The sequence below is a fragment of the Vigna angularis genome, chromosome 1, assembly GCF_016808095.1.
Source record: "Vigna angularis cultivar LongXiaoDou No.4 chromosome 1, ASM1680809v1, whole genome shotgun sequence".
Lineage (NCBI taxonomy): Eukaryota > Viridiplantae > Streptophyta > Magnoliopsida > Fabales > Fabaceae > Vigna > Vigna angularis.
The window spans coordinates 24,530,388-24,551,843 of NC_068970.1; the positions used below are offsets into that span (position 1 = coordinate 24,530,388).

The window sequence follows — 21,456 nt, forward strand, 5'->3', positions numbered from 1 at the left end:
TCACTTTCATTGATGAATTCTCTCGATGTACTTGGGTTTATTTAATGAAAGAGAGATCTGAACTTTTGTCCATATTTGTGTCCTTTACTAATGAAATCAAGAACCAATTTGGGAAGACAATTAAAATCCTTCGTAGTGATAATGCTAAGGAATATTTTTCGTCAGCGTTTTCTTCATTCTTATCTTCCCAAGGAATTTTACATCAGTCAACATGTCCTCACACTCCACAACAGAATGGTGTTGCAGAGAGGAAGAATAGACATCTCATTGAAACTGCACGCTCCTTGATGTTGAATACTAATATTCCTGTACATCACTGGGGAGATGCAGTCCTCACTGCCTGTTTTCAAATCAATAGGATGCCGTCTTCCTCTCTTGAGAATAAAGTTCCTCATTCTGTCATTTTTCCAAATGACGCCTTATATCATATCCCCCCACGTGTATTTGGGTGTACATGTTTTGTCCATAATGTTTCTCCAGGTCTTGATAAGCTATCCGCCAAGGCTATTAAGTGTGTCTTCTTGGGATATTCTCGTCTTCAAAAAGGATATAAATGTTATTCTCCCTCCAACAAGAGATATTATATGTCGGCTGATGTCACATTCTTTGAGGATACACCGTTTTTCTCATCCTCTGTGGAGGATCGTTCATCTGTTCAACAAATGTTTTCTCTACCATCGTGTGATCCCTTGGTTATTCCTGCATCTACACCTCCAACTCAAAATGTGAATGACGTTGTTCCTCCACCTATTCTCACATATCAGCGTCGGAGACAATCTCAAGCTCAGAACAATAAAGATCCTCTAGACTCATCTCCTCCTCCATCAGCTCACCAGACCATGGATCCTTCATCCTCCTCGTCTTCTCCTAACTCAGACGATGCTTTGCCCATTGCCCTTCGGAAAGGTATTCGTTCTACTCGTAATCCATATCCTGTTTATAATTTTTTGAGTTATCATCGTTTGTCTTCTACCTATTTCTCTTTTGTTTCCTCCTTATCCTCCATTAAGACTCCTAATAATATTTATGAGGGACTTGATCATCCTGGATAGAGTCAAGCCATGATTGATGAAATGCAAGCACTTGACCACAATGGTACTTGGGACCTTGTTCCTCTTCCCCCTGGTAAGAAGCCCATTGGCTGCCGATGGGTTTATGCTATTAAGGTTGGTCCTACTGGTGAAATTGATCGTCTAAAAGCTCGTCTAGTAGCTAAGGGATATACTCAAGTTTATGGCATTGATTATTGTGATACCTTTTCTCCTGTGGCTAAAACCAGTACCGTTCGTATTTTACTTGCTATGGCTGCCATTCGTCATTGGCCACTTTATCAGTTGGACATTAAAAATGCCTTTCTTCATGGTGATCTGGAAGAGGAGATATACATGGAGCAACCTCCTGGGTTTTTTGCTTAGGGGGAGTCTGGGTTAGTTTGTAAATTACGACGTTCCCTCTATGGCTTGAAACAATCACCTCGTGCTTGGTTTGGTAAATTTAGTCGGGTTGTGCAAAATTTTGGGTTGAAACGATGTGAGGCGGATCACTCAGTGTTTTATGGTCATTTTTCTCCTGACAAATGTGTTTATCTCATGGTGTATGTTGATGATATTGTTATTACAGGGAATGACAACACTAAAATTACTCAATTAAAGAATCATTTGTTCAACCACTTTCAGACTAAAGATTTGGGTCGTCTAAAATACTTCCTTGGTATTGAAGTGGCACAGTCAAAAGAAGGTGTCATCATTTCACAAAGGAAATATGCTCTTGATATTTTAGAGGAAATAGGTTTGACAAATTGCAAGCCTATTGATAGTCCTATGGACTCAAATCAAAAACTAATGAGAGATCAAGGTGAACCTTTCTCAGATCCAGAGAGATATAGGAGGCTGGTTGGAAAACTCATATATCTTACAATAACAAGACCTGATCTTTCTTATCCAGTGGGAGTTGTGAGTCAATTCATGCAGAATCCACATGTTGACCATTGGAATGCAGTAATTCGAATTCTCAGATACATAAAAGGAAATCCAGGACATGGATTGTTGTATGAGGACAAGGGAAGCACTCAGATTGAAGGATATTGTGATGCAGATTGGGCTGGTTCTCCAATTGATAGAAGATCTACTACAGGATATTGTGTTCTACTTGGAGGGAACCTTATATCTTGGAAAAGTAAGAAACAAAGTGTTGTTGCTAGATCTAGTGCTGAAGCTGAATACCGATCTATGTCTTTGACTACATGCGAACTTGTGTGGATCAAGCAACTTCTCCAAGAGTTGAAATTTTGTGGAAATGAGTCGTTGAAACTGTACTGTGACAACCAAGTAGCCATTCATATTGCCTCCAATCCAGTGTTTCATGAGAGAATAAAACATATAGAAATTGATTGTCATTTTATTAGAGAGAAGTTGTTGACTAAGGAACTTGTTACGAAGTTTGTCAATTCTAATGAACAACTCGGAGACATTATGACCAAATCTCTAAGGGGGCCTAGGATTCAATTTATATGTTCCAAGCTTGGTGCATATGATCTATATGCTCCAGCTTGAGGGGGAGTGTTGAAATATATTGTATTGTATAATTGTACTGTAAGTCTTGGGTTGTTGTGTGCTGGTCTACTACACAATGGAATAATACTTCTATCTCTATATTTTCTCTCCCCAAATTTAACAAATACAACCAAGGTTCATTCACCAACCAAGGTTATGTGCTTACAGTCTACCACACACATCATCTAAGTCACCACATCCCAACACATATCGGTCAAATTTCTTTGTTGGAGGAAAAAAAACTGAAAAACAGCATTGTGACATAAGTGGACACCATAGGCAAAATAAGTGGGTAGTAATCCATAAAATTTTGTACACACTTGAACAATTGAATACAACCAAGGTTCGTTCACCAAGCAAGGTTATGTCTTTCCAATCTACCACATACATCATCTAACTCACCACATCCCAACACAAAGAGGTCAAATTTCATTGTTAAAAGAAAAAAAAAACTAAAAAACAACACTGCAACATAAGTGGACACCATAGGCAAAATAAGTGGGTAGCAACGCACATAATTTTGTACAGCCTCAAAAGAATTCAATAATACATTTGGATGTTGTTCATGAAAAATAATCAATGACCATCTTCCACAGAACATTTGGCTTATTTGAATAGAAAGTGCTTTAGTAGCCTCATTTTATTGACACATAAACTATGAAACCACACAACAAAGATAAGTATAAAGCAATGTACAAAAAATTTGGTATTTCTGTTGGATTTTTTTCACACTTACATTAACATGATATAATTTGAGTAGATGAACAAGATTTGCACATCTTTAAACCAATTTTCAATTAAAACTCATATACAATTGATAACAACAGAAATTTGCACAACAAATTAAAATTAATGTAATGCCAAATTTTACAAAATCACTTACGGTTACAAATGTTTTCACTAAACTTTACAACAATGTGTAAAAAAACAATTTAACAAATTAATGTTCTTTTACTAAAGTGTACAATGATGTCAACTTTTTTGTATATATGTCAGTCCCTTTCACTCCCATAACTGGGAAATGAGGTTCTAATATCATGACTCTTGAACCACATTCGTAGTCTAGTCTTCATTCGCATATACATATTGTTTTACTCTATATGAACCTCATCTTCAACCAGCATGTTGTCGTGGTGATGTTCAACCGACATAGCATCACCACAACAAATGTTGTCTACTGTAGGAAATTCACGCTCATCAACACTTCCACCAACATCTTTCTCCACATTATTTGTGGCCTTATCTTTAGTCCTTTCTTCAACCAATTTCTATAACTTACGAACAAAAACTTCGAGTTTACAAATAACCCTTTCTTATTCTTGTACAACACGGATGAGGTGTTCCTTGTGTTTCCTATTTTGTTTTTTAAATCCAACACCATATTTTTCAAATACTACTTTGACAATAGGATAACACAACTCTTCTTTGGACATACCAACACAACAACAACCTGAAAAATAAAGTAACAATTTATTAAGGGAATAAAATTATATAAAATAAATACAACAATAGGAAAATAACTACTCCCGTAGCCTTTTCCAAAGCACTCCTGTTAAAAGTGTCACCTACTTTTACATTAAACCAATTCTACTATTGTAGAAATTTAGTTATTCAGAAATTGTACTTTTGGTTGGAAGTTACAAAATGATCACAAAACCATAACTAAAACATTAACAAAATCACACAACTAATCATATAGCATCGTACAATATAAAAAATTTCCATTTAAATCACAAGTACATACACATCATTCACCTACAACAAGTAAATGCAACCAACAACATGGAAGTGAGTTTTGGTTTTTTCATTCTTCAATGTTATTGAAGCATGCACAAACTCTCCACATAAACTAAACTACTCCAATTATAATTACCAACACACTATAAGTCGTCAAGAACGTCAAGAATGTTAAAAAGAATCAGAAAAACTATTCCATTACGATTTGGCAGCAAATACTTAGATATCCTTATCAAAATATAAATCCTACAAAAATATTTTATAGGAAAATTTGGATGTTCTTCCAACAAAAAATCATGTGACACTAACATCAACTTTTGCACAACAAAAGTACTTTCTAGACTCACTATCTACACCAACCTTATTTAAATCAATTTTTTCTCCCACCACTCACGCCTAACCCTAAACATACATCTAATAATTAAATTCTTCTCGAAAGAAAAGTCACCCTCCTCTCAACCCATCTACCACATAACATAGATAAGACATTCTTACCAATCTTAACGGAATCGTGCTACCCTGTCAACCAATCAAAGGGTGTGTTTTCAATAAAAGTTTTTTGTTCCATACTTGACCTTTGATTTAAAGCACCAAGTAACTTTGTTTTACAACAATGGCAGAAAGACGGCTACAAAAACAATATTCCTTAAGTCATATACACAAATCACCAAAATTGTTAGTATTACCATACAAACACACATATCTTCCTACCATGACTACATTGAGCAAGTTCATGACCTTTGTCCATTTCGATAAAAAAACGTCTAACCCCAAAATAGAGAAACACAACAAACACAAGGAACAATGCTTGGTCGAAAAAGGATGACCAACAACGAAAAGTAATCTACCATCGAACAATGAGGTCGTGACTCCAAACAAAGCACTACAAAGCTAAAAGGATTCGCTCTTGACCTAGATTTTGAGGGCTAAAACTTCATAATATCACTTCTTAATCACCAGCAAACACAGACCAACCACAAATCACGTCAGAAGGAAGTAACAAAGAACAAACTCGCCACCAAGAGATTTTATGTAACCAAGCTCAATGACCTAAGTTTTGCGAACAAGGAACGAAAAGTCGAAACTTTGAAACACTTGTGCCACGCTTTCGTTCTTCCCACGTTTCATTTTCACGTCAGTACAAAAATAATTCAAAAATATAATTATCTGGACCAACCATTGAGCAACACGTGCAAATATTTAAATTCTCAACTATGTAATAATAATGGTTATATCATATTTATACGGCAGAAGAAGCCGAATTGAAGTAAGCTAGGTCGTTTAACAGAGCGCCTAACTTGAACTCTAACTAAAATTTTCTTTCTCATTTATGGTTTGTTGATGCCTTTATTATATTTCCATCTCAGAGACACATTTGCGAAGACCAGGATCCACTGCAGGTGCAGGTGTATGTGCAACTCTGCACCATCCCCAACACTTGTTTCTCTTCATTATGCCCCATTCAACCAACCTCTTTCAATTTTCTACTCACTCTTGCATCAATTCTCAAACACCCTTATCCATGTCAAGTCCATCCATGCTCAGATTATTAAGAATTGGGTATCAACTGAAAACTATCTTGCCGCAAAACTCGTCAGGGTCTACTCTGATTTGGGTTTTATTTGCCCTGCCCGCAAGGTGTTTGATCAATGTTCTTTACAAGGTACAGCTGTTTGCAATGCCATGATGGCTGGGTTACTGAGGAACCAGCAACACGTGGAGGTTCCCAAGTTGTTCAAAATTATGGTGTTTGGTGATTTAGAAATCAATAGTTACACGTGCATGTTTGCTCTCAAGGCATGCACCAGCTTGTTGGATGATGAAATTGGTATGGAAATAGTTATGACAGTGTTTCGAAGGGGGTTTCATGTGCATCCCTATGTTGGTAGTTCGATTGTTAACTTTTTTGTCAAGTGTGGTTATCTTGATGATGCGCGAAAAGTATTTGATGGAATGCCGGAAAAGGATATTGTATGCTGGAATTCTATCATTGGTGGTTATGTGCAGGAGGGATTCTTCAGGGAGGCAATTAAACTGTTCCTTGCGATGATTGGTGGTGGGTTAAGGCCGAGTCCAGTGACAATGGTGAGCTTACTCAAGGCGTGTGGAGAGAGTGGACTTAAAAAACTAGGAACCTCTGCTCATGGTGTTCTCATTGCTTTAGGCATGGGGAATGACGTATTTGTGCTTACTTCGTTGGTTGATATGTATAGCAATTTAGGTGACACAGACATTGCTGCTTTGGTTTTCAATGGCATGTTCAATAGAAGTTTGATTTCGTGGAATGCTATGATTTCAGGATATATTCAAAATGGTTTGATACCTGAATCTTTTGCACTCTTTCGTAGACTAATCCAAAGTGGTTCTGGGTTTGATTCAGGGACCTTGGTGAGCCTCATTCGAGGATGTTCTCAAACATCTGACTTGGAAAATGGAAGAATCCTCCATGCTTGTATTATAAGAAAAGGAATTGAATCGAACATAGTTTTGTCCACTTCAATTGTTGACATGTATTCTAAATGTGGTGCCATAAAGCTAGCAACTATTGTTTTCGGAAGAATGGAGAAAAGGAATGTAATTACATGGACTGCCATGCTGGTGGGTTTATCTCAAAATGGCTATGCAGAGGATGCCCTTAAATTATTTTGTCAAATGCAAGAAGAAAAAGTTCCCGCCAATTCTGTCACTCTTGTTAGCCTTGTGCATTGTTGTGCCCACCTAGGATCCCTCAAGAAAGGAAGGAGTGTCCATGCTTATTTGATCCGACATGGCTATGCATTTGATGCAGTTAATATGTCAGCATTGCTTGATATGTATGCCAAGTGTGGTAAAATTCGCTCTGCTGAGAAGTTATTCAATAATGGATTCCATTTAAAAGATGTTATACTGTGTAACACTATGATTATGGGTTATGGAATGCATGGTCTTGGGCATTATGCTCTATCTTTATACGATAGAATGATAGAGGAAAGTCTCAAGCCAAGTCAAACAACATTTATTTCTTTGCTAACAGCTTGCAGTCACTCGGGCCTTGTTGAAGAGGGTAAGGCTTTGTTCAACTGTATGGAACGGGATCATAATATTAAGCCTCAGGACAAACACTATGCTTGTGTTGTGGATCTTCTTAGTCGAGCAGGCCGCCTCAAGGAAGCAGATGCTCTGGTGAAACAAATGCCCTTCCAACCCAGCACAGATGTGTTTGAAGCTTTGCTCAGCGGTTGCAGAACCCATAAGAATATTAACATGGGGATACAGATAGCAGATAGATTAATTTCCTTAGATTACTTGAACTCTGGAATTTATGTCATGTTATCAAATATTTATGCTGAAGCAGGAAGATGGGAATCAGTGAATTACATACGAGGCCTCATGAGGATGCAGGGTCTAAAAAAGGTACCTGGATATAGTTTGATAGAAATAGGGAATCGGGTATACACATTTTTTGCTAGTGACGATTCACATCCTCGTTGGTCAGATATTTATCAAGTATTAGAAAATTTGAGACTCGAGGTGGAGGCAGAAGGTTACATTCCTGATACTAGTTGTGTTCTTCGTGATGTAAATGAGCCAATGAAGGTTAAGTTACTCTGGGGACACAGTGAGAGACTAGCCATTGCATTTGGTCTTTTAAGCACTCCATATGGAAGCTTGATTAGGATCACAAAAAATCTTCGTGTATGTGTTGACTGTCATACTATTACCAAATACATATCAAAAATAGTTCAGAGGGAAATTATAGTCAGGGATGCTAATCGTTTCCATCACTTTGTTAATGGGAAATGCTCATGTAATGACTACTGGTAATGAGGACTTTGAAAAGCTTTGAGCAAAAGTAACAAAAGCTTCCTTAATGAGAATGAACATGACTAATGTCACCCCTTTGGTACCCTTCTATTCATTACATGCTTACAATAAGAGAACTATAGTTATTTCATCGTTTAACTTTACCAACCAGTCAATTGTGTTAGTGCGGTGTGTTGTAATTCTTTTTTTACATGTGGGAATCACTTTAGAAATTCCATACTTTGGTAGTTGTGTAGGTAACATGGGAGTTGGTGAACTTGACAATCGTCTCAATTAGTTAATCATGGCAAGAACATTAGAACTCTGTTGAGATTTGGTAAACTCCTGAAGTCCTCTCTATTTGAATGTTGTATTTCAGTATTTGAAGTTTTCATTTAAAAACTCTTTTATGTACTTTGTATGAACATATGAAACTAGGGGGACAATGACGTAGTTTTTAAAAGTAAAGATTAAAGAAAAGACTTTAATTTTAAATGAATTTTTTGGGTTAACATAATTTTATAAGAAATACTGGACAATTTAGTTTTTAAGAGAGTTTGACAGTTTCAAATTATTTTTTAATGTTAATTTTTTAAGAATTCTAAAATATTTTTTATTTTTACAGATGTTGTCTTCCAATAGCCACACTAAATATATATATATATATATATATATATATATATATATATATATATATATATATATATATAATATTATAATATAATTTCTATTTGGAAGGACCTAGTTGGAGAATTAATTTCCAAAACTGAATATCTTGGAATTGAATATCTAACAAGTTTACAAAAGTGTAATATTTCAGAAATGAATACTCAAGAAGTTTATAATTACGCGCATATATCTACATTCCTCTTATTATTATAATAAATTACTATTATTATAATGAAAATTGTTGAAATAAAAAATATTATTAAATTATAAAGTAATTTTTATACAAGATAATTATAAAAATAAATAATTTTGAAAGATTTTCTATATCACGTTTAATATAAAATTACTAAATAAAATATTATAAATTCTGATAATACATAACATATAACATATAGATAGAAAGTATCAAATCAATGGAAGGAACATTCCTAAAATCCTAACATCCCTCACTTGAGCTAGGATAAATCAATCCTAACATCCCTCAAATCCATCTTCATTTATTTCTCCATATCACTAGAAAAGAACAAAGTTATCAGTCACCTTTCCATCCCCTTCAACAGTAAATCCAATGGAAGGAACAACATTAGTGTCTACATTCAATTGCCAAATATGTATTCTATTTCTTTTTTATAGCAACTTTTCTTCCCTTTTCACAAAGTTAAAACAAATTCCACAGTTAATTTAATGAAACTTGGATATAAAAATTACTAAGCATAAGCATTAACGTTTCTCTATGGGTATATGTTGAAACCTTTGGTTTGAACTGGAATCAATCTTCAATTATGGTCTTAGAAAACAACCTCTAGATGATGAAATAAAGTACTACTTACACATGTGCCAACAAATTAATGTCAAATTAAATCTCTTCTCCACACGGAACGAATTGTCATCGTGCCTTTCAAATTTCATGAATCCTTCAATCCACATCGCGATTACCGTTTGAAGATATCTAAATCCAGACTATTACCCTAAACTTTAAATGCAGAAAGTCTACATGACCCCGGTAAGGAACTTGTAACATCTATGATCAGGTGTCGGAACAACCGTTTATATTGCAAAAAAAAAAATTAATCAACTCATAAATAAAAATCTAAATCCTTTAAAAACTATTTAAACGAAAATTCGAAACAACGACTTACAATCCAAAGAAAACAGCAAACCATTCAAAATAACTCAAAAAAAAATCATTTTCTTGATAACTTGGCTGCTTTAAGTTTATGCTTGATTATCATTTATTTCCATATAACAACACGAGTTATATGATCATCACACAAACACTAGTAAGCTAGAGTGAACTAATAGAATGAACATCAAAATATCAATACAACATTCATATCTCAGTTATTAAGTCCTCAGTGCAATCTCATCACAACAAACAATATCAATACATACTAAGACTATAACTTGCAATACAATATCAAATCATATTCTCCCTTAAAAGCGAATCATGATCAACCCATTAGATTTACACCACCTGTCATTTAAAGGCAACCAGTGTCATTACTAACAATCTCTATAAACAAATGTCAACTTCAATACTTCTTCGTACAATTCCTATTTATCAAAACAGATCGATTCGAGTGGTCTTCCATCACAACTTCAGACCTATCTCCTCTGCTCCTAAGGCTTATGAGTAAAACTTCAATATGCTCCCGTCAGCACTAAACTCAATATGACTTGGAAACCTACGAGTGAAACATCCATCCCTTTCTACCCCCTCAAAAGAAAAAAGGGTAGCACTTGAATCTCAATCTCTTCTACCGCCTACAGCCTCTTAAAGACGAAGAGATTCTTCTCTTTCATCGCCTCTTAAAGATGAAGAGATTCATCTTTCTACTCACTCACAAGAGGAAAGTTATCAACGCATATTAAGAAAGCATAAAAAGAAGTCATACCCAAACACATAAATACCCATTTTATCTCATGGTCGGTTCAGTACTGTGACACTCTCGTTAAGCTAAACCACAATCACGAAAACAATTGCCACACATTTTGTAGCTACACACAAAGCACTCCCGCATAATAACATTATCAAGATATTAAAAACCACATATATGAAAAAAATACAAAGTCAACTAAAACACATGATAAGTCAACTATGCACTAACCACATCTCCTTTTTTCAAGATACATCTATCAAATGATGACAAACTCATTCATCTTCCAAAGTGGACTTTGAAGTACTTGAAAAATACTAGAAAGGGGGTTGAATAGTGCTAATGGAAAACTTTTTGCAACCTTTCCGATTTAGCACGTTATCGAACTCTGAAATTTTCTTTTAAAATCTTAAACGATCGACTTGATAAATATGAATAAACGATAACAATTTTTAACGTGTTATTCATAATACATCCTGTAGTGTTTTGTAAGAACTTCTCTTGTGAAAAATAAATGTTTAACTAAGAAGATTCTTGTGTTTAGACGTAAAGCACAACTTCAAGTTTTTGTAAGAGAATCGTTTAGATAAGAGATAATTGCACAAGTATTTTTATACTTGTTCGCTCCAACTAAGTTACATCATGTCTTCTTCACACAATTACAAATGAGTATTAGCCGGTCTCTAGTATTCACACTAGTCCTAGTTTTTAAGTATTCACACAACTCTTAGTTTGAGTATTCGCACCACTCTAATACTCAATAACCTTAGTTGAAAGTTCCATGTATTCACACTATTTCTGGTACTCAATAATCCTAATCGATATTTCTTTTGAGTATTTGCTCCACTCCTAATATGTTGGAACCTTGCTAAGATTCCTCAACTCAAACTAAATTCAATAGTAAATATTTTAATTCTCTTCAAAATTGCAATCAAGTATTGCTTACAAGTAGTTCAAATTATATCTTTCAAATAAAATATGACTACAATACAATATTTCTTTTCTTTTTTACTCTTCTCTTCTCTTTTTCTCTTCTATTTAAAGCTTCATAAATATAATATTCTTAAATTTCTTGTGTGCTTCCTCCTATATAATATACCTACCATATTTTTTATGTGTTTGGATAAGATAATTTAAGAGAATAATTTATTTATCTCATAAATTTAAAATTCTTTGAAGAAAAATAAATTGTTTGTATGAGAAACATTAAAAAAAATCTGAAATTAAGAAATTTTAAAAAGGAAATAAAACACCCGAATTTAAAATTCATTAAAAAAAATTAAAATTTCATAACTAATCACTTTCTCTTTATACACGTTATAAACACATGCATATTGAACAAAAAAAATTAAATTATAAATATTATTTAAATATTCAAATTTGACTAATAACTTTAGTAAATTTTAATTTTAAAATACATATTTTTGAAATGAAATATTTTCTTGAGAGAGAAATATAATTACTTTATCTCTAAAACTAGAAAATTAAAATATAAAATACTTTAATTACTCTATCCAAATAAAATGTCTAAAAAATAAAGAAAATATAATTATAAATAATTCGAATATAATGCATTTGAACTTTTTAAAAATTGTTGAGATCTCTCCTCCCAACAAAGAAATTAGTCTATTTTTTAATTTGCAGTTCTTAACTAGTGTTTGAATCTAACGGTTTTGCATGAACTACATTTTCAACGCCAAACAAAAGATTCACGTTTTGGTATTTTTCTTAAATAGAAAATTTACTTGAGTGATTCCCGTAATAAAAGCTTAAACTAATATTAAAAAAAATTTGAATTTCGAATTATAGAACAATATCCACATCTAAGATATTGGACCTATATTTTCTTCTAAAATATATAACTGTATTTGAAAGAGGTGAATGTGCAACACGATGGAATGTTTTTTGTGTGATGAAAAGTGTTTGTAATAATTAATTGAATTTAAGCGAATAAAATGGAAAGGATAAGATATGAGTCACTGGTCATCAAATGTAAACCTTCAAAAACCATCACAAACAACTAATTGTTGGGGCCACGTCTCAAGTTAATAAACAACCGTCAATAGAAAAGAAAAATAGCATATTTTAGGGAAGATTATTTTCCGGGTGTTTACGATAAACCGCAGCTATGTTTTTAATCTTTTAAAACTTTTCGAGGTTATACAGAAACCGCCCATAATATTTAAATTTTTTTTTTATGAATATTTTCTCAGTTCTCTTTCTGCCTTTTCTTGAGCCTTCCTTTAGGTACGTCTCTCAGTTTCTGAATTCATTTTCCCTGACCCTACTTCTTTTCCGCGCCGTTTATCTAAGTTTCTCGGATTTCAGTTCGCGTCTGAAAGGCTTATCTTAGCGTCTCGAACGTTGTTCTTCACGTTTTCTGGATTTCAAACAAGGTGTGGAGTTCTCGCGCAAGGAGCATGGCAAAGGAGGAGGTTTGGATTCGGTTTTGGTAGAGAGGAAACGCAAGTTTCGGCAGCCAGGCGCAACCTCCATCCTCAGCGCCACACGGTGGGTACCACGGCGGTGACGTCTTCGCGACACGGGGATGGGCTTCGCCAGATAGGGTTCGAATCGTGTTCCTTTTTTTTCTGATTCTTGTGATTTGGGGGTTAGGGTTTCGAAGGGGATTTTGAAAATTCGTGTTTTCTATAATTTATGAAAACTGGTGAACCTTGTCATTCTTCAAACCTAAACTTGTGGAGTGGTAGATCTTGAAAGTAGGCACTCTATGAGTGGCAGGCTTGTTGGACAGTTGGCAGTTGATTTTGATGAATGTTCTTCTACTTCTACTTGTGTTGCAGTTAAGAGGATGGATATTGGATCGATGGAGTATAGCTGTAGATTATTTTACTTACTAAAATGCTTTATGTTTTATTAAATTTCATATATTATTTTTGTTGTCTGTTCAAGTTAGATTGGCTTTAGTCTCTCTTGCTAGTTGTAGGGAGGTACATGTTTCGACCATGGTGTTTGTATGCAAGAGCAACAATTGCTCACTGGAACATTATGATGATCGAGCTTGAATTGATGGGTTTACAAGGAAATGAAGAATTGAAATGGGTGCTAGGTGAGCAAATGGTGTGTGGTGTGCAAGTTTAGGTAACAGTGGATATGATAATATGATTATAAGTAATGTGTTATAACTGATAATCATCTTAGTTATGGTTGAATTGTGATAATGTACTTTGAAAGTGGGTTAGGACCAAAAAAACCCACAGAACTAAAAAGCTCCTCATAGAAAAAGTCTATAAGACTAAAATATCTAGAGTGTTTCATCCTACACATCCAAAATCTTATCCTACACCTCCAAAAATTCTACTTTTAACCTTATGACATCTCATCATTATCTTGCACTTCCAACTTTTTCAAAACTTTATTTTTAACTTTAATAAATACTTTTTCATTTTCTTTTCTTTTTTATTAAAAACAATCTTCACTATCTTAATAATAATTTAATTTAATTTAATTTAAAATTTAAATATTATTTAAAATAATTTTGTATTTTAATAATTATTAAAATATAATGTATATTATAATAATAATTATATTAAAAACATAAAAATAAAATAATAATAATAATATATAATAATAATAATAAATTTGATTTAATATATTCAAATATATTAAATTATAATAAAATATTAAATAAATTAAATAATTATTAAATTTTAAATAAAAATGAAAATTTTAAAACACTTATTTATATATTAAAATCTATAAAATATGTTAATACTTTTGCTTTTTATTTTAAATTTAATAAATATTAAACTTAAATAAAAATTATAATATTACTTATTATATTTTTATATTTTAATAATTAATAAAATATAATTTATATTTTTAAAATAGTTCTATTAAGAAAATTAAAAAATAATAACTAAAATAATAATAAAAATAAAAATAAAAATAATACTTAAAATTATATTTAATATATTTAAATATATTAAATTAAATTTAATAATTATTAAAATTTAAAAAAATAAAATTTTTAAAAAATTTGTTAATCGGATATAGATATCCGATAAGTTAGGAATCGGATATCCATATACGATGAAGAATGGTTTTTAAAATTTTATTTTATATATAAATTTTAATAATTATTTAATTTAATTTAATATTTTAATATAATTTAGTATATTTAAATATTTTATTTAATATAATTTTATTTGTTATTTGATAAATAATTGTTTTAAAATTTTGTTTATTATTTAAATTTTAATAATTATTTAATTTAATTTAATATATTAATATAATTTAATGTATTTGAATATATTAAATATTTTATTTAATATAATTTTACTTTTTTGTTATTATTTTTATTTTAATTATTTTATTTTTATATTTTTAATATAACTATTATTATAATATAAATTATATTTTCATAATTATTAAAATATAACATTATATTAAATAATATTAAAATTTTAAATTTAATTATTATTAAGGTGGTGTAGAGTCTTTTTAACAAGAAAAAGAAAAAAAATAAAAATATATTTATTAAAATTAAAATAAATCTTTTTATAAAGTTAAATGTGTAGGATAATGATGAGATGTCAGAAGGTTAAAAGTGGAATTTTTTGAGATGTAGGATGAGATCTTGGAGGTGTAGGATGAAACACTCAAATATCTATAAAAGCCATGTGGGTTAGGGCCAACCCATGGGTCTTTTTTTTAGAAATTTCTTTATTTTAAATACAAGAAAAAGTGTTATTAATTCTAATTTGTTGCAACTCTAAGTGTTATAATTTCGAAAAATGATCCAATTATATTTGATAGACCAAAATTACCTAATTATCTTTTTTATTATATAAAATAAATATTTATTTTTCGTACTTAAAATTCTATAAATAATCTTGTTTGAATATATAAACTATATATTGAATTTAAATTATGATATAATATTTCGTTTTTTTAGAAGTTCTAATCTTCGACAACAATTCCATTTTTCCACATACACTACTTCACACCTATAATAAGGGTGTTGCTCTCCCTCTACCACCACACCTTTCTCCCTCCACCTCCCCAATTTTTTTTAATTTCAATTGTCGCAACCGGGATCGCGACGGGACAGCGACCCGAAAAACAAACGGGTTTGAGAAAAAGATTTGTGGAGTCGCCACCATAATTTATTATGGAAAAACTATGGAAAACCAAAAAAATAAGACATGGTCTACGAAAAGAGATTTTCAGGTTCGGGAAACGGTTACGCGTAAGGAAGGTATTAGCACCCTATCGCGCCTGCCCAAAGGCAGTACCTTCAATTAAATGTATAAAGTTGACGTGGTTTTTCAAAATGTTTAAATTTCGGGTTAAATATGTTTTTAGTCCCTAAACTATTGGTCGTTTCTGGTTTTCGTCTCTCTTTCAAAGTAAGGTACAATTTGGTCCAAATTCTTTTTGAAACGTTCGTTCTAGTTGACGGTATGGTGGAAGCAGACGGGCACATGCACGTTACAGCAGACAAAGTTCAAAAGAGTGGCAGTACCCCTATAAAAAGGAAGTGATTCATTTCTTTATCTTTGGGAACACTTTACGGTTTGGCTTTGGAAGGAAGCAGCACCGGCCCACAAGAAAAGAAGATAACAATCACAAGCTGCACTGTATTGGAATAAAGAAGTGGTGTTGTCGAGAATACATGGTGTCAGAGGCATGGGAGGAATGCATTTGTGTAGTATTTGTTTAATTTGAAGAAAGAAAACAACATGGGCTGGGAGGAATTAATTCACGTGAAAGAGAGATTGAAAGCACAAACGGCCACCACCAAAAAGAGCACTAACATTAAAAATGAATTATGAATTTGGAAGCTGGTCTTCATAGAAAGTGAGAAAGAATATGCAGCAAACACACGGCACCAGGATTCAATAAAAAATTGAAGGTGCATCAATGGGCATTCATTTGTTTTTCTTGAATTCAAAAGTGGAGGAGACAAAAACACACGGCTGCAACAATACAAGTGGGCTCTCCTTTGTGACATGGAAAGCATTGGGTCACATAATGGACCTCTTTTCTCGGCTGAAATAAAATGCATAATGACAAGGAAGCCGTTCACATGAAGGACACGACAAAGGAAGAAAGTGGAGAGCACATAATTGGCAAAGAGTTCACGGTGGGGGCTGGAAGAAGGTTGATCCATCTCTGCAGCAGCAGCAGCCACGTTTACGTTCAACACACCTTACTCCATTCCAGCAACTTGGCACCACCGAGAGGGAGATCTTCATCCAACAAGCTCCTCGGTCCAACATCTATCTACATCCAGCAGCTGCACACGGCTCATTAAAATTGGTAAGCATCCAGCAAGTTACGTCCAAAGCAAAGCTGGAAGAAATGAAGTTCATGGAATTAATAGGACGCTCATTTGAGGACCAGCAAATCCAGCCAAGGCACAGTGATAAAGTTGATCAGCATCCAGCAGGATGGAGAATAGTTGGACACGTGAAGAGGGGAAGAATTGAGTCTCGGAATATTGCAAGAGATGGAAGGAAACAGACACCAAATAGAGGGCCCCACCCTATTTCTTTGGCATGGCTAGGAGGGAAAGAAAGTCAGCAACCTAGGGGATAGAAGACAAAACCTGTTATGGAGAGGACACTAGACAACCTACGAAGACTATGTTCAGAATGACTATAAAAGAAGCAAGCATCCAGGGGAGTGGGGAGACAGTAGAGATTCCAGTAGCGTAGGAGTAGTGTAGGACGTCTTCTTCTGGAGTTCATTTTTCCCCCTCCCCCTTGGGGAGGTTTTGGGTTTGTTTTTATTTTTCAGTTCATGTATTGAATCTTCATTTTCCAGTTTGCGTTTTTCAGTTAATGTTGTTGTTTGTTTCAGTTTTGAATGTAATTTACAATATGTGATTTTCAGTGTTGAATTTTATTTTCATCTGCATTATTTGTCATCTTCAATCCAATTTCATGTTTACTGTCTGAAATCAATTTGCTGTCATTTTCCGGTTTACTGCAGTTCTGTTCAATTTCTGCTAAAATTGCTTCCAGTTTCCAAATGCGAACTTTGATTCTGTCAATTTTCACTTTCAATTTACATTTTCTACTGCATTTTAAGTTTCTCAATTCGTTTTTACTGTTGATTTTATTTTCTTAAACTTTTAAATTCTGTTTGCTGCTTTTAATTTTCGATTTTAATTTTAATTTAAATTTACATTTTTCTGCACAAACAATCTTAAAAACCCCCCTCTTTTGTGTAAAGATCTAAAACTGAACCACACATAATTGGTCCTTGAGAGACGACCTAGGAGTCACTTCCTAGTCTATACTGCATTCTATATCTGTATCAAATTTGTATGACCGCGACAGTCGTATCTAATTTTGGCGCCGCTGCCGGGGAGCAATCATTTGTCGGTAAAGTTTTAGATTTTTCGTTTTGTAAATATATGTTCTGGTTTCTATTTTTGTGTTTTGTTTGCTTGGAAATTTTGTGTGCTTTGAAATTTTTGTACTATCAGTTCATTGGGATGTTGTTACTGAGTGCATGACTAGGTGAAATTCTGGACCTAGTTGTGTGTGGATTTGATTTTTGTTTTGCAGCATCTACTGAAGGATGTTTCTGCAACAGCTGCTGATGAATCCTGGACAACATCTACTGAGAGATGCTAAAAGGATTCAGATGACAACATCTACTGATGGATGTTGTTACGATGGATGATAGCACAATTTTTCTGAATTTTTTTTTTCTTTTTAATTTATTTAATTGTTTGGTTTTGATTTAATTTTTCTTCTTTCTTTGTGTGTTTTAGTTTTCAGGTTCAATACTGCTACTGATGGCAGTAATGATAGTATCTACTGAAGGATGCTTCCACGACATCTACTGATGGATGCCGATAAAAATGACAAACATTGGTGTCTACTGAAGGATATCAACAATTAAAAATAATAATAATAATTAAAAAAAAAAATTATGAGCATCTACTGATGGGTGCTGTGTGATTAAAACATCTACTGATGGATGTTATGGACAATTTCTTCCCCTTTCCCTACCTTTTACTGCACATGTCTATATTATTTGACTGATATAAATTGTTAATCTGATGACTGTAACACAATGAGGACATTGTGTAGTTTAAGTGTGGTCTACTGGGGGAAATTTCTGAATTTTTCTGTTTGTTTGTATTTTGTGGGTTAATTTTTTTTTTTTTTTCTCTTTTGCGTAATAAATTTTGCATGTTTTTCTTAATTTCTGGACATTGTTTAAAAATTGTAGATATATCTTTCATTTCATTCATACTTATGATTTAAAATTCTTGTTTTTCTTTGCATGGGAAAATGATTTTAATGTTTGAGAAATTGAATTAATTGTGACAAAAATACCCTGTGTGAGAATTGAGCCATTTTATTGTTCTTTCTTGTGTGATATGACTCTTGATCGTTTTTACAGATGATTTGGCTTGACTCTTAATATTTCTTGATTAATATGCATATTTGAAAATGATAAAGGCATTTTTTTTAAGCCTCTTTAGCCAAATAAGCTTACCCTGCTATAATCCTTTGATACCCACTTTTGAGCCTATACACTTCTCTAATTTCTTTATTTTCAAGCCATACAGTGTCCCTAAAAAAAATGATTACTTTAACCTTAGGGAATTTTGGAGCTAAAGAAATAATTTTTTGAACAAGTGTGGTCTCCCTGGAAATTCTAAAATTTGGCAAATTGGTTCTACAATTTTTATCTTGTCTCTTACAGTCATATACTAAAAAGAAAGAAAATAAAAGAGACAGTAAAAAATAATAAGGGAGTCAAGAAGAGGATTGAAATAGAGTTTTGGGTGTGATTTGTCTATGTTTATACTTGTTCCCCGCTCCTTTATTTCTGTTGAATTACAAGCTACTTATCCATATTTATCATCCCCTGTCCTTGGCCCCGTTACAACCTTGAAAAGACCTTTTGACTTAAATATGTATGTTTCTAAAGAATTAATTTTAGAGGCCCGCCAAATCTATTTGTGTTTGCTTTCTTGAGATCATCGAGTTGACATTGCTTATCCCATACACTCGAGAGAAACACCGATAAGTGCATCTGTGAGGTCTGTCATTTTTTCATCTTCTCAAATTAATTGCTCATTTTGTCAGACTTTGAATTACTTGAATAATTTCATGAGTATCTACTTTCTTTAAATTTTGTATTAGATTATCTACATCTTTTTCTTTTTCTTTGTCCAGAAATTTTGAGAATTGTGTAAATCTGTTTATTTTTCGTATGAGTCTTTGTTTTCTCTCTACTGAGTCTGTCACTTTCCGGATGTCTTTTGAAAATACTCCCTGATCTGTGTTTTAATTTTGCCCAGGAGTGCAAAAGGCTAAGTGTGGTCTATTTTGATGAGTCAATATTTGGTTCACTACATTTAGTCTATTGTACCGGATTTAATCAGGAAATTGTTCTTAATTGTCCAGTATTTTTCCGTTTTTCATAATTGTGCTTAATTTGATAGATAATTCTTATTTTGATTAATTTGGATTGTCTATGATTAAGTATTTACGTTATTAATTCTTTGGGAAATTATTGAGTAATAATTTTGTCATCTTTAGAGGGCATTTTGGTCATTTTAATTTGTTAAAGGGGTGCTTGATTATTGGAAAAGGGTGACATCCAGCAGCTCTCGGTTTTCATCCATGTCCAGCCGCATCATCAACACGTTCCAGCAGCTTCAACCTGCCACGGCCTAGGAGAAAACACAACAGATTGGCACATGGTAGAGTGGAGGAGAAAGAAGCCAGCATGCTTCACGGAAGCAAGGAGCAACGACCAACACTTCACTGTCCAAACACCTTGCTCCAAACGGCCATGACAGCAGCTAGGCCTAGCTTTCTTCACGCTCATCCATTCCTTGTCCAAGCAACATGCACATCTAAGCACGTGAAGGAGATTGTCCAGCGAGGGGCTACACCATTTCATTTTCTGTTTGGAGAAACGTTGGCAGCAAGCAACCCTTGAGAAGCGTTCCAGCAGCTTCACGTTCCAACAGAGAGAGAAGGAGTGACGGTATGGTGGAAGCAGACGGGCACATGCACGTTACAGCAGACAAAGTTCAAAAGAGTGGCAGTACCCCTATAAAAAGGAAGTGATTCATTTCTTTATCTTTGGGAACACTTTACGGTTTGGCTTTGGAAGGAAGCAGCACCGGCCCACAAGAAAAGAAGATAACAATCACAAGCTGCACTGTATTGGAATAAAGAAGTGGTGTTGTCGAGAATACATGGTGTCAGAGGCATGGGAGGAATGCATTTGTGTAGTATTTGTTTAATTTGAAGAAAGAAAACAACATGGGCTGGGAGGAATTAATTCACGTGAAAGAGAGATTGAAAGCACAAACGGCCACCACCAAAAAGAGCACTAACATTAAAAATGAATTATGAATTTGGAAGCTGGTCTTCATAGAAAGTGAGAAAGAATATGCAGCAAACACACGGCACCAGGATTCAATAAAAAATTGAAGGTGCATCAATGGGCATTCATTTGTTTTTCTTGAATTCAAAAGTGGAGGAGACAAAAACACACGGCTGCAACAATACAAGTGGGCTCTCCTTTGTGACATGGAAAGCATTGGGTCACATAATGGACCTCTTTTCTCGGCTGAAATAAAATGCATAATGACAAGGAAGCCGTTCACATGAAGGACACGACAAAGGAAGAAAGTGGAGAGCACATAATTGGCAAAGAGTTCACGGTGGGGGCTGGAAGAAGGTTGATCCATCTCTGCAGCAGCAGCAGCCACGTTTACGTTCAACACACCTTACTCCATTCCAGCAACTTGGCACCACCGAGAGGGAGATCTTCATCCAACAAGCTCCTCGGTCCAACATCTATCTACATCCAGCAGCTGCACACGG

At 33.7% G+C, this 21,456-nt stretch overlaps 1 protein-coding gene across 1 annotated transcript; it reads left to right on the forward strand.

The window, feature by feature from the left end:
• Window positions 1-5,553: 5,553 nt before the first annotated feature.
• Window positions 5,554-8,147, forward strand: LOC108334615 (pentatricopeptide repeat-containing protein At3g12770). The gene has a single exon (XM_017570499.2). It carries the CDS (start codon window positions 5,631-5,633, stop codon window positions 8,091-8,093), a length of 2,463 nt encoding a protein of 820 aa, XP_017425988.1. The 5' UTR covers window positions 5,554-5,630; the 3' UTR covers window positions 8,094-8,147.
• Window positions 8,148-21,456: the final 13,309 nt, after the last annotated feature.

What these genes read in the sequence shown, in the direction of transcription:
- LOC108334615 (XM_017570499.2), top strand. Translation starts at nt 5,631, where the DNA reads ATGCCTTTATTATATTTCCATCTCAGAGACACATTTGCGAAGACCAGG.